Consider the following 15,282-nt stretch of genomic DNA (forward strand, 5'->3'; position numbering starts at 1 on the left):
GAGGCATAGGGGAAATTCCCAAGGAGATCAGTATAGCTGGAGCACCAGTGGGGAAGGAGACAGTGGTAGAAAAGTTGGTTGAAGGTGGCCAACAGCCTTATGGTTCTTGTAGGTCATTTCAAAAACTTCAAAGTTTACTCAGAGGTCAATGGCAAGTAAGGAAAAGACTGACCAGAAATAAATGTCATCATCTGACTTGGTTCTTGAAGGATCATTCTGAGAGCCCTGTGAATGTTAAACCCAAAGGGGTAAAGGAGACTGTTAGAAGGCTTTTTAAAAGGCCAGTGGGAAAGGGATTTATAGACCACTTAAACAGGAGAGGAGAGCTGCTCTGACCTTATGGATAACTCAGAAACAAAATGTCAAAGTTTGGTCTCATTTCTCCTCGCTCCTGTTCTCCTCTCATTTCTCCTCGCTCCTGTTCTCCTCTCATTTCTCCTCGCTCAGGTTTGCTTCTCCACTTTCACAAGCAACTCCAGGATCTGTGGCCAGAAAGGAAAGATTTCTTCTTGTCAGAGCCAGGGTGAAATCCCCGCTGAGGGGCCTGGCCGGATCATGGGGCCATCTTGAGACCGACCGGTCACTCACTGTGTCCACCTCTGTGTTTATGGCCCAGGGGATGGGGTGCTGTAAGCATGCCCGGAAGGAGCAGCAGGATAAAGTATTCATTTTCTGTGGCTTTTTTTTTTTAAGATAATGCAAAGCACCCTGTGAACACAGCAGAAGGATGAAATAGCTAGGGAGAGATTAAAGATGGTGTATCACTACCTGATGGAGGCAAGCCCCAGTGACTTCTCCCTTCTTTGGATTTCTCTGCCACAAAGCTCCTGGACCACTGTGCACTCCTTACAGATGGTCTCCTATGTCTCTGTATTAGTGTTTCAAATAATATAGCAACTGCAAACTTCCCAAGAAAATAAAGAGGGCCATAATGTAAAATGCTATGATAAATCTAGTACCTATAATGAGACTGTGCTGGGTTTGCACACTGATTCTGACCCCACTTCCCCAGAGCCCAGAAGCAGTCGTGTCATACATACCTATATCCGCAGTTTATTGAGAGAACTTCACATATGGGGCTAACCAAAACCAACTTTTTTTTCCCAACCACTGATTTTTTAAAACCTCTGTATTGGATGTCTCATCTCTCCCTGTGGCTACAGGAAAAGTTCTTAAAGCAACCCCAGGTGTCTTGGGTAGTCAATCAAAACCTTGTTCTCTAAATACACTTGAAGTTTCTCTGTCTCCTGTGGGTCCCCAAGTTCAGTGATTTATTAGGAGGACTAACAGAATCAGCATGTAGTCATACTTATAGCTATGAGTTATTGCAAGGGGGAAATAGAAGGCAGAATCAGCAATAAGAAAGGATGCATGGGGCAAAGTCCAGAGGAAACCAGGCTTTTCGCAGTGGAAACACATGGGTTGCACCCATTCTTTCCAGCATACAATCATGACAACACCTGTGACATGTTGTCTACTGGAGAAGCTCATTAGAGGCTGAAACTGGCCCAAAGCTTTTACTGGGGGCTGGTCAGGTAGACATATTCCTAGCACATACCAAAATTCCATACTCCCAGAAGAAAAACAGCATAAATCTCATTGTTTGTACAATTTAGGCACAGACAGCCCATCTTAGTTAGCTAAGGTAGTGAACTGCTCTTGAAATCTAAGTTCCCTAACAGTAGCTGAAGTCCAACCTTTCTAGGAAAGGCCAGACTTTTCCAAGGATAGCCATTTCAGGCCTGCTGTGTTAAATCTTTCCTGCACACTGAGGCTGACATGAAGGTGAGAAAGACTGACTCACCTTTGGATGGAAATCAACCATGCAAGTAGTCTGGTTCAACCAGAGATAGAGCAGAAGGGGATGAAGACAGAGGAAAGCTCTTATTTGCCTGGTGTTTTTAGAACCTGACCTTCAAGAGGTAAATGCTGCAAAGCTGACTTTGTTTTCTCATGAGCTATCTCTATAGACACTGTTGTACACCTCTTTCTTATTTTTAAATTTTTTTTAATTTAAAAAACTTTTATTTTTCTTCTATTATGATCATTATTACTTTCTGGCTGTAATGCCGTGCAGCATGCAGGATCTTATTTCCCTAACCAGGGATGGAACTCGCCCCTCTATGTTGGAGGTGCAGTCTTAACCACTGGACCTGCAGGGAAGTCCCAGTTGTGAACCTGTTGAAGGCATCCCACCGTCTACCACATGGCTTCTGTTAGGGTCACCTTGCACTAGCAATTAATCTTCTTGGTTGGGAACCTTTCATGGCAGTTCTAGCCAAGCAGGCCCACAGCTCAGCCCACAGGGAGGTACTGGGTGCTATTTTTTCCACCAAATCCAGAAATACAGGCTACTCCTGCCCCCACTCTCTTCCTCAACACTCCGAGCGCTGACGGCTTCTGCCAGCTTTGTATCTTCAGACTTCTCCTTGTCCCCAGAAATCCCTAGGAGACACAGAAACGATTGGCCCAAAGTACTTCCGCCAGCATTTGCTTTGTCTTTGGGGAGCAGGATGGGAGAATTCTGCTCTTCTGCGGATGGAAAATGCCCAGTGGTTCCACAAGCACTCTGTTTAAAAAATCCCTACTCATAGTCTTCTGTGTCATTGTGTATACATAGGCAAAATGTATGTATGTGCACAAAATCATACCACCACCAGCTTAGGAACCACTTTTAGAAATTCTTGCATCAATGGTCGAGATAGGTCTTTTTTTTTAAGACAAAGCTGTCATTTATCTAACAACTGTCTGCCAGACACTGACCTACAAAGTGCTGCTTTGCACAGAAAGGGAAGGAAATAATTTACCCCAACAGTCCTAGTTTTATGATTTATCTGAAGTCTCACTTTCTCCCTGAGGTTATAATTATTTCCATCCCACTTCTTCCATTGCTCTTCTCCTAGAACACGTGTGTCTTACTTCTCTATTTACACATTCTCTTTTTCTCTGCACTGTGAGCTCTGAAATACAGGAATGGCATCCCAGAGTGTAGCACAATAACTAATTCCTCAAAACATATTTTTGAATGAAATAAGTGAATGAATGAGCTGCTATCTCCTAAGGTTTATAATTAACTACCAGAGTTCACTTTCCAATAATGAGTGTGTGTGATCCACATCAGAAAATACTTCCTTACAAATTCTCATTATATGTACCATATCCATTTCCTTCCTCTGGCCATCAATAACTTGGGACAACAATAGAGCCATCACCTAAGAGAATTTAAGCTGTTGCACAATCATTTTTGCTGTCCCGTTGCCATATCATCTACAGTATAAAGAGCCCTGGCTCCTTTGACCTTCATCAAGTATTTGCACAAGCTTAAATAATATAAGCTGCTCTATGGCTTTAATTCATTTATAGAGTTGACTATATTTTTAATGAGTCTTTTTGGGTGTAGACCAATGAAAAGTGCAATTTCTCAGTCCTCCAGAAAGCCAAAATCAGGAAGACACTTATTGGCACTTAGGAAAAGGGAGACATCAAAGCACCAGCATGTTTCATTAGCCTCTGAAAACACGCTTTAGAAATGCAGGGGAAAAAAGCTAATATTTTGAAGATATTGCAGTGCTCATTCCCAGGTCTTCACAGGTGGCTCAATGGTAAAGAGTAGGCCTGCCAATGCAGAAGACATGGGAGACTCGAGTTTAGTCCCTGGGTCGGGAGGATCCCCTGGAGGAGGAAATGGCAACCCACTCCGGTGTTCTTGCCTGGGAAATCCCATGGAGAGAGGAGCCTGTGAGGATACAGTCCATGGGCTTGCAAAGAGTCCAGCACAAGTGAGTGACTGCACACATATGCACACAGAGTTCATTCCCAAAGCTGTTTTACTTTCCAAAAGTGAAAATAAAACTATTCTAAGTTCTAACTAACATGTTAAGAACTATTCAAAATACAGTAGTTAATATTGTAATGATAGAGTCATAATTTGAAAAGTAAATTTTGGTTGAATAGCTAAGAGAAGCCTGATTTTTTCAGACTCCTCAGTCTTGCTGGTTATTAGCACTTCCCTCCATTTTAGCACTCAGAACTAAAACTGTAAATCAACAAAGATTTATTGAAAAACCTTGACCTTGGCACAGTTGGGCTTATGATAGTTCCTAGAGAAATATGTCACAGTCTTTGAAGAAGTTACAAACTTCCTTCGTTTAACATGTGTATTGGGTGTGGGGTGACGTCCTCCTAGACAATGTAAAATCCTGATCTAACGCATGTATCTTTCTCCTTTTCCTCCTTTTAATTTTTTCACTTCCTCCCTCCTTCACATCTTCTGGTATTCATACATTTTTTATACCTGCCAAAGAAGTAATTGCCACATTCTCTCATAATATTCACACTTTTGTGCTACTAATATTTATTGATTCACTAACATTTCTAATTTCTGCAATAGGCATAAAAGCTCTAGCAATGCTTGAGGCTGTATTATCCCATGTACTGGACACTAGGGTGGCCGTAAAGCTATAGAGATGACACAGTCCAGCCTCAAGGATCTCACAGATCTGAGTGACACACAAAAGACATTTTTTAAAATTATTTTATTCTTTTATATTAATTTTTATTGGAGTATAGTTGCTTTATAGTGTTGTGTTACTTTCTACTGTACAGTGAGGTGAATTGGCTATATATATACAGATATTCGAAAAGACTCTGATGCTGGGAGGGATTGGGGGCAGGAGGAGAAGGGGACGACAGAGGATGAGATGGCTGGATGGCATCACCGACTCGATGGACGTGAGTTTGAGTGAACTCCGGGAGATGGTGATGGACAGGGAGGCCTGGCGTGCTGCGATTCATGGGGTCGCAAAGAGTCGGACACGACTGAGCGACTGAACTGAACTGAACTGATACAGATATTCCCTCTTTTTTGGATTTCCTCCCCGTCGGTCACCACAGAGCACTGAGTAGAGCTCCCTGCACTATGCAGGAGGTTCTCGTTAGTGATCATTTTATATATAGTATCGATGGGGTATATATATCAGTCCCAGTCTCCCAGTTCCCAATCCCTCACCTTCCCTTTCCCCTCTTTGTGTCTATACCTTCATTCTCCAGTCTGCTTCTATTTCTGTTTTGCAAATAAGTTCATCTGTTTCATTTTTTAGATTCCACATATATGTGTTAATATATGATTTTTGTTTTCTCTTTCTGACTTCACTCTGTATAACAGACTCTAGGTCCATCCATGTCTCTAATACACTGGTTCATGACTCGGCAAGTGTAGGATAAAGTCATGCGTTTACAACAGTGGCACAGAGGAGAGGGTCACAAAGTAACACTCAGGAAAACTCTCCCTCAGATACATTTTTGAATTATGAAAGAGAAACAGACTCTCTTGGTTCTTGCATAGTCTCCAAGGTCTAACATGTGGGCCCTTATTTTCAGATTTATATATCTTGAACTCACATCAACAAGTTTGTCTCCAGTGAGACTATGGGAACCCAAATCTGTGTGTGCAGAACAGATTGGGAGTGAGGGAGAAGGTGTTGGCCATCTTTGGATTAATTCAGAACCCCCACCAACTCATCACAGGATTCAGATCATTTGAATTTCTTACGGGTTTTAATTTTCCAGACAGACCATCGTAGCTAAATCATCCCCCAATACACAAAACATGTCCATTTATTGGTAGTTTGCAGGGCTCAGTAGTAAAGAATCTACCTGCCAATGCAGGAGACATGGGTTCGATCCCTGGATCAGGAAGATCCCCTGGAGAAGGAAATGGCAACCCACTCCAGTATTCCTGCCTGGGAAATCCCATGGACAGAGGAGCTTAGTGGGCTGCAGTCCATGGGGTCACAAAGAGTCAGACACAACTTAGAGACTAAACAATAAAGCAGGGATAATACAATCCAAATACAATAGAAAAAAGTAACAGACCCTTTTTCATGTGTTATTTATTCGATAATATTTATCAGGCATGTTCTCCACTTAATGCAAGAGTTTGACCGTGTGTCTGATTCTGTCTCCAGAGAATCACTGGCTAAGTTGCTAGATCTTTGCAGAAAGACAGGATGGTAGGATTAAACTAGTAAATTTTAAAAGATTTATGTTCCTTGATTATACTTACTATAAAAAAAAGAAGAAAATGTAAAAAAAAAAATTTTCTACAATCCAATGGCAAGAAATACTCATTCAGTGTCATTAAAATGAGGCATCTTTCTTTCAGGTTATATTTCTTATCAATAGCATGTAACTGCTATGTGAATTTGCTTCAAGGAGTAAATATTGTACAAATATATATTCTAGCAATGCCATACTTCCAAAATATCATTTATTTTGCCAATTTAGATAATTTCATAGAACACTTTAGGAACAGAAATCACATACTTAGAGGCAACTTATGATATCAAGAAATCAAAAACCAATAAAGAAATGTATAAAATACAAATGGATTTGAAATAGATGGAAAATGCTCTTTCATATTTAAACAAATGGAAATTTAAAATTTAACTAGACAGCAATTGTTCACCTACCATGTTGGAAAAGGTACAGATGTTAAAAGGGGTACCATACAATGACATCCATCAACAAGTAAGACACCCATCCTTTGGCTCAGAAATTTCACTTGGAAGAATTAATCCTACAGATAAACCCTGTGTATGCGTGTTGGGTACCCACATGGACACTCAGCAGAGAACTGCTTGTAATAATAGCGGCAAACTTCACCATGCCCCTACTCTCCAGCCCTCTTACCCCTTCTCATCCAGCCTCCATCTTCTCTCACCTGGACCACAGAAGGAGCATCCTGCCTCACCTTCTTTTCCCTCGTTCACTCTCACAACATCATAAGGGCCAGAGCAATGTTTTTAAAACATAGATAACATCCTGCTGCTGCTAAAACCTCTCCAGTGCCTTTCCATCATGCTAAAAATAAAATCACCATCACTAATCTGGCTTGTAAAGACCCACCTACCCCGCCTCTGCCTGCCCCTGATATCTCCCATGCCTCTCTGGCCCTCACCCTCAGTGTATTTAGACACGGAGGCTTTCTCAAGGTTACTCAGGCACATCCAGCTCATTAATGCTCTAGAATCTCTGCCTGGACCCCTTTCCCTTAGATTTCCAACAATGACCCTTTCTCACCCTTCAAAATTCACCTTCCGTGACAGTCTCCAGAGTGGCCTTCCCTGATGACCGCAGGTCGAGCCGTGGCCAGGCACTCACTTTCTAACACTTGGTCCCTTTAGCTTTCCTCTTTACATTATCCATCCTCACCTGGCTGTGTTCCTGTGCATTCCATTGTGTATTTGTGCAGATTCTTCTGCTCCTGTCAGTGAAGTTTCGGAGAGCAGGGCCACTGTCAGCTTCATTCATTGCTATATTATCAGCAACCAGAGAAGTGCCTGCACATAATAACTGTTTAGTAAATATTTGTTGAGTGAGCGAATCAGAAGGGGATGGAACACATCCCAGGATACCCCTCAGATGGAGCACAGTGTGGCTCTAGAATGAGATGGTAGGCAATCCAAGGGTTATCCTCTGACCGAGGCTGCACCATCACACAGACCTGGCCTCGGTCTCCCTCCCAGACCTGATCTCAGATCCTCTGTTTTGGTCTTCTTGCTGTGCTTGCTGTGCTCCACACCTGTGTCTCCAGGGCCCGGGTATTTGTGATTCCTGCATCTATACCTGCAGCCACCCCATGTGGCTGCCTTGCTCATTCTGTCAGGTCTCTGCTCAAAAGTCATCTGCTCAGAAAGAGCCTCCCTGACCACTGTCAAAATTCCTCACTCTCTCCCTTCCTCTGAAGAGGAGGACTCCGCTTTATTCTTCTTCATTGTTGTCGTTGTTGTTTAGTCGCTAGGTCCTGTCTGACTCTTTTGCGACCCCATGGACTGTAGCCCGCCAGGCTTCTCTTTCCGTGGGATTTCCCAGGCAAGAATACTGGAGTCAGTTGCTGTTTCCTCCTCCAGGGGATCTCCCCAACCCAGGGATAAAACTCTCGTTTCCTGCATTTGCAGCGGATTATTTACCATCTGAGCCACCAGGGAAACACACTTTTATTCAACGCACTTTTCTTTTGAAATAGAAGTGCCTGTTTGTTTGTGTCCATGTTGGTTACATGCTTTCCCTGACCACAACATTCCTTGATACTGTTTGTCATGACCTCCCCAACAAGTAGAGCATTGCCTGGCATAGGGTACAGCCAAACAGATCTTTGATTGGTGGGGAATGAATAAATGAATGTATTTATGAGCACAAAAAAACCAAAGTACCGAATAGTATGCCCATAGAATGCTATGCCAATTGTATTAAAGAAAATGACCCATATATATAACTTTTCTGGAAGAAAAATCCAAGAAAACAACAGGGCTGGCCTCTGCAGTAGGGAACTGAAAGGTTGAGAGAGATTTGAGGAAAACTTATTCTTCCTGCAGATCATTATTTTTTACAAGACTACTTTTACAAAACATGGGCAGTAATTACTTTTTCCGAAAATTATGTCATATTTGACGGTTTTTCAAGTTTATGTATTTGAGGCCAAAAGGAAATCAAAGCACTCAGAAATGTTACTTGAAATGATAAACATTCAATAACCACATCTTTAGTCATGCTATAAACTTGGCACAGCCCTATGCAGTCTTTTGTTTGGATGTTCGAGGAAATCTGTGGTTGCAAAGGATACCTACTGTTCGAAGAGGCATATGTTCCTTAGATATAAAATATGAGAGAAAACAGAGATGTGGATCTCTAGCAGACTAATATCTTCATAAAGGCAGCAAGACCCCTGTACATTTTATATGCCAGGAAAAGGGCCTCTGGGCCCAAGGTACTTTGAATCTGCTTGCAAGGTTGAAATATGCCCTTTTTGTTCAAAAGATAAAAACCCTCTGCCAATAGACTCTCCCCATCCTTGCCTGGCTGATTCGGTCAGTGTTTTTCTGGCTCCATCAAAAACATGTATCTTACTTTCAGAAAATCCACTCTTTGAATATGTGGATTTATAGGGAAAAAATATAAAGGAGTGTCAACTTGCTTTAATTAAGGATCCTTTTAAATACGAAAAGAATAAATATTTAAAATATGATTCGATACCAAAAAATTATACAGAACTTTCAGGAACACCATCATTGAACACACAGGTACTCGGTAATTACTTGCTGGTTGGATGAACATACCTATTGAAAATCAGTAGAGTGAAATGGATGAGAGCGTGGGTTGGGATCCAGATAGCCCTGTGTTTGGATTCTATCTCTGCCATTCATTAGCTGAGTCTGACCTTCAACAAGTGACTTAACCTCTCAAGGCCTCAGTATTTCTTACAGAAATGAAGTGACTCACTAATGCTACCCTTGTAGTTAGTTGTATTGAATGAAAGCCATAGGCAAATAAAATATCTATTTTATCATGTCTTATATTTTATCGTGTATTATAATATGTATTATTTCCTTCATGTAATTTCTGCCTGAATAGGAGCCAGTAATAACAAAACATAAGTTTTGTTATGTTTTCAGAAATATAATATAGGTAATTACATATAAATATTGGCTTCCCTGGTGGCTTAGTGATAAAGAATCTGTTTGTCAATGCAGGAGATGTGAGTTCAATCCCTGGGTTGGGAAGATCCCCAGAGGAGGAAATGGCAACCCACTCCAGTAATCTTGCCAGAAAAGTCCTGTGGACAGAGGAGTCTGGTGGGCTACAGTCCATGGGGCTGCAGAGTCAGACATGACTGAACACAGACACACACACATATGTAAATATAATTATATATACATATACGTATAGAGAACCCGCACAATGCCTGGCACATAGCAAACGTTTGGTTAATGGTGGTTCCTGCTGTGAAAAGTAACACAAAATACGCTTGAGAGTTTGACTCTTCATTTTCACATCCACAAAGACCAATTCTGTGAATAACATCCCAGGACATTTCATTGCACTGTACAGAAAAGGGTAAAAGAGTTTGTGTTACTGAGATTTTTATGGCCTTCAAATTATGAGAAAACAATTAACAGGTGTGTAAGTGAATTGCGGCAAGGATTCAACTTGTAACAATGACTAACATCTATTCAGTGTGTGCTGACCAGTCATTCTGCAGAGTAAACAGTCTGACTTAATATCCTCTCCAAGTTTACTTTATAGAATCACCTGCTTCCTACTTTCTTAATCAAAAATATTAAATGCAAATGGTTTATGAAATTTCCCAGACTAGACTAGAATAGCAGGGGTCTGGAGTGAGAAAGCAAAAGTGATACAAACTGCTTCACATTTAGAGGCTGAATGAACCCCTCAGATGACCAGAGGTTTCTTCTTTTTCAGTTTTCTGGCTGTTTTTCTCTTTCCTTATAGCATTTTGAGTTTGTTTAATGAAGTTGAGACTTCTCACAAAGGGCCTTATAAACACGTGTTATTAGATTTTAAATCTGATTTGAAAGTGCCTCTCTCCTACTCCCTGTGAGTAAAGTGACCTTTTTAAATGGAGGGAAGTGGGTTTAGATGACAGTAATGATAAATGCGGTCATGTTCACTCAATAAAATAAGGCCCAGTGCATTTGAGGATAAATCAGTGAAATGTACAGCCCCACCTGTCTGTCTCCATCATTCATTTCCACTGTCACTTTCACAGTGGCTGATGGATCACAGTCGCTGTAAAATTAGACAGCCTTTAATCTCATTTCATCCTGATTAGCTTCTCTTTACCCTTTCCCTCTAACTCACTGACTGACACGCTAAAAACTCACACCGGGCTGTATATGAACGGGGAGTACAAACTTCTCTTATGATACCTGCTTGGCAGGGCGAGGCCAGTGTCCACCCCTAGAGAAATGTGGAAGGAAGTGGGCACGTCTTTCTTGTTATTTAAGATAATCAATAATTGCCATACCCGGTGTCATTTTAAACAGATGTTTTGTCTTGCTCACTGCTTTCTTTATTTTGCTTTCCTTCGGGCTTAATCAGAAGTCAAAGCAATGAGATCCTCTGCAAAACTCAAACATTGATTTCATGGCAACATTTTTCTAATAGATTTGGAGTTTTACACTGATAATCATCTCAAAGGATTTTCTGTGTGTATGTATAGTTTCTTGATTCACAACAATAATTCAGGAATGAAGATGCTGAAAGAGCCAAGAAATACAGCATGCAAGGTTTTAAAACAAGAGTAAAAAAATGGGTAGATAAATGAGAATATCTTCAGGTAGCCTTTATATGAGCATTTCAAAGACCTTGTCTTCTCTTATTTTGAAGGATTCAATAGTTTAGTGCAATAATTTCATTTGTTTGCACAAAGCTTAACAATAGGGGTAATCAAATGAGAAAGAGGCTTAAGAATAAATCACGTATTATTTCCTTCACTTAATTTCTGCCTGAATGGGAGCAAGTAAATGACAAGAACAAAACACAACTAGTGTTCTATTTTCAGAGTCTGTGCTTTATTATTAATATAAAGCTGGACTTCCAGTTAAAATGAAGATAATACAATTTTTATTATTTATAAAATGTGGGCATTGAATTGACCAAAAATTTAAAATAAATATTGGAAGAGTGGTAGTCACAAAGTAAGTTGGTTATAGTCAGTTCTTTTTTTTTTTTTCCCCCCTTGCCTGCTCAGGGTCTTAGTTGCAACATGCGAGCATACAGGATCTAGTTCCCTGACCAGAGATCAAACCCAGATCCCCTGCATTGGGAGTGTGGAGTCCTAATCACTGGACCACCAGGGAGTTCCCAGTGGCCTCTGTTCTTACACTTGTTTCATATGAATAGATGCATCCAGGTGAAACAATCTGTGCTGAGTTTACTCTGACCAGATGACATTATGATAACCAGAGTAGTACCAGATTGTTCACAACACATGCAGTATACATAATATATGAGTAATAGCTTTGTGCTTGGTATTTTGGAAGCAGCATCATAATGCAAACAGTGATGAATTAATTTAAGAAAAGAAAAAAAGATGTTTAATGTATAACCAGTCACCCAATTTTATTTGCTCCACAAACTCAACATATACTTTGCCCCGATGGACTCTGAGGAGTGGAGCCTGCAGGAGCTATGTGGTTGAAAATGTTTTCCAAAGAGATAACTGAAGGTTGAGGGGCAGAAGGACATTCCCTAGATAACTCCCTAAATCACTTGACTTAATTCATGGGCCACGAAAATCCAGGGCACACCAATTTTTACTCAATCCCAGAAATCCAGAATTTCCATACCAATGCCATCTCCCTTGTGGCTGTTAGTTCAGAAACAGTGAATATTCACAGTCAAAGTGAATACCTAATAAAAATAATGAAAAACTCCTAAAATCCTTTAATAAGAAGCTTAAGCTATCTCATTTGCTCTTTCTGGAGCTGTGTTGTAAGGATTCAAAGCTCTGCCAGTTTCTCCTTATTTTTGTATACATATCTTAGCCAGCATAAGTACATTCTAAGAAAAATAGCAGATATTAAAAACAAAGTGAAATGAGAGATATGTATCATCTCAGATAAATTGGGTTATAAGATAGGCTCGTTCTCTCTGTCTCCCTCTCTTTCTCCCTCTGTCTCTCTCGCTCTCTCTGTCTCCCTATCTTCTCTCACCACTGGCAAAAGAGTACAGAGTACGAGCTGGCCCTGACTCATATTGATTTCCCACCGCACTGGTTTCTTAAGTGCTCTGTTGATCCGTGTCAAGCAATAAGTTCCCTGGCTGAACATGCATATCACCTCCCCATTTGTCCTCACCTAGATTTAAGGTGCCCATATGATGAGCTGAACAAGGACATCATTTTTCCTACTGGTGTCACTGGGCCCAAACCACACTGCCCGTGGTGTGACAGCTAATGCCGTGTACGTTTGCATTCACCATGTGATATAATAATAGCAGAGACGAACGCAGCATTGCACATACGGGCTAACAGGGGTGTCCTAGTCTGGTCATGTGTGTCTCCCCAACGAACATGTGCATGAGAACAGATCCAGGGCAGCCTGGCTTTGGTGGGTTTTCTGAATCACATTCCCCCTCTTCACAGGCACCGCATTCGGGGCAGAGCAGGGCAAGATGAGGGGAGTGGATATTTGTGACGTTCCTCACAGTTTTTATCTTTGTTCCAGAAAAGCTCTTAAGCAGACAGATAGAAAATGTGTGATTGTGCTGCTAATGACATTGTACAGGAAATTAAGCGTATACATTTGGAGAAGGCATTAAATCAGCAGGACCTTAATTTAAAAACTTAAAACTGTATGGAAATTCAGCTTGCTCATTGCTGTGGAATAGAAAACAGCCAAGCACCCTGAGTCTGTTTATGGAAAGATTGCCAGCAAGCCAAGTTTGGGCAGAGCAGCTTAATGGCTCCGAGTGGATGCTGGGGGATTTCTTCCAAGACAGAACCCCCAGCCCTGACCGTTTGGGAGTGTCATTCATGGTTTTAGACTGCGATTCCCATCATCAGGCAGGTGAGCAGAACTTAAGAATTGAAAGCAGTGCGACACGTTGTTCTTGACTGATCTGCGGAATAATATTATGTAAAATTCATCCAAAGGGGTGGGGTTGGCAGTGGCTGGAAACACACTGCTGAGCCCTGTGGACTGGGGGGTGCCCCGCTCTGCTGTCTGTGTGCTCTTCTGCCTTCTGACTTAGTCTCATGTTTTGTGCATTTGGTGAAAGCACATAACTTGTGAACCAGGGTATCCAGTCCTAAGATGAAAATTTTCATATGTCCTTTTTTTTTCCCTTCTCAATTCTAGTCATGCCCTACAACAGTGCCCATCACTGCGTCGTGGAGGTGGAAAACTTCCTGTTTGTGTTGGGTGGAGAGGACCAATGGAACCCTAATGGTAACTATTGAACCACTTAGTAGTAGATGCTCAACACGTATGTGATGAGAGGCGCTGGTGGCAATCCATCTTGTAATTACTGTGGAAAACATATTTCTGTGCAGCAGGGACAAATGAAGTAGTCGGTGATGGGGGCTGACAATTGGAGGGAGGGTCAACCGTTGAGCTGGCAGAGGACGGTACGCAGCAGTGCGTTCACTCATGGACTGTCTGGGGATTTGGCTTCGCCGTGATGCCCAGCCCCCTCTCCTTATCCATCCCCTGAGGAATGCCCCCAGCATAAGCCCAGACTCCCTGGAGGCAGGTAGCAAGTGGCAGCTATGAAGAATTCTCACCACCTTCTCCACCAGTTTTCTCCCATTTTGTCAGGATAATAACACACAGTTTCAATATGTAAACATCATTTGCCGTCATGCTGAAGGTAACCTTAGCTGAAGTTCCTCTGCAGCCTTTATTACTTAAAGGGCTTTAAGTAATTATTACTATTACTAGTACTTTATTACTATTCAGGCTACAGCATCTTTTGCAAGGGTTTCATCCACAGATTATCCACCATCTTCCCTGTTGATGCAATTACTCCATAATTGTGTCAAAAAGAGAAACGAAACATTTGAATACCCTTCCCAAGCCCAGCACGGGGAGAACACTGTGCCTTGCAGCGCCTTGTAGAACACGCAAAAGTATCAAGATATTTTTGGAAACCTTGCAGGTGAAGGAGGGGTTGCCGTTGTAGCCTTCTCTGTAACAGAGATCATTATGACTGAGAAACCATAAAACAGCTTGCAGGTACACATTTTTACTTTAAAACCCCAGAACAGCCAGCTGAAATTACATATAGTGCATATATTTTATGGTGAATGTTCTCTTTCAGCATCTGCACCAAGGCAAATTATAGAAAATTGTTACATCTGTTCATTCTAGAAAATCTTAAAGGAAAACAGTCCAGGCTACCCTCCAAGAATATTTCTTTGAAGAGAAAGGGACAGTCTTTCTCAAGATCTGCCTCATATCTTTCAGTGTTAGAAAGACAGTTTCTGGGCTTTGGGGAGAAACAGATTTGGATCAGGAACAAAAATGTTATTTATTATGTCTTCTCTAACTTCTCTTTGCAATGACGGATTCCATATGTTACCAAAAACAAACAAACAAACAAAAAAGCCCTGGTAGATATATAATCCGCTGTGAACTCTCCTGTTTAACCTCTTCTTCCCTGGAAGTGATTTGAACAGAGTGGAACATTTGTAAGAGGAAAGAGTACGCAGCCAGCAGGTTTATCTAAGGAAGAATGTGCAGAATTGGTTTTTGAAAGCCAGATGAAAATTAACACATGACGAGGGAAGCCTGGAAAGTCTTGTTCCTGATGACGTTAGTGATAGACTGCTCTGTAATATTCTAATATACATGCCTATATTCTGTCGTGCCCCAACTTACAGAGAACCAATTAACATTTGTCACTTACCAATATTAACCCCCCCCAGAAAAACTGCCCATGGGAAATTTCCTTTCCTTTCTTCTTCCTTCCCCTCTACCA

The 15,282-nt window shown here is 41.4% G+C and overlaps 1 protein-coding gene across 2 annotated transcripts in view; it reads left to right on the forward strand.

The window, feature by feature from the left end:
• Window positions 1-15,282, forward strand: part of KLHL14 (kelch like family member 14) — a 116,960-nt gene that overhangs the window by 80,733 nt on the left and 20,945 nt on the right. For both annotated transcript variants that reach the window (XM_069569349.1, XM_069569348.1), the window contains exon 4: window positions 13,662-13,751. In XM_069569349.1, coding sequence (XP_069425450.1) covers window positions 13,662-13,751 — 90 coding nt within the window. The remainder of the gene's footprint in view (window positions 1-13,661; window positions 13,752-15,282) is intronic.

This window comes from Ovis canadensis, chromosome 23 (assembly GCF_042477335.2).
Source record: "Ovis canadensis isolate MfBH-ARS-UI-01 breed Bighorn chromosome 23, ARS-UI_OviCan_v2, whole genome shotgun sequence".
NCBI classification, from domain to species: Eukaryota; Metazoa; Chordata; class Mammalia; order Artiodactyla; family Bovidae; genus Ovis; species Ovis canadensis.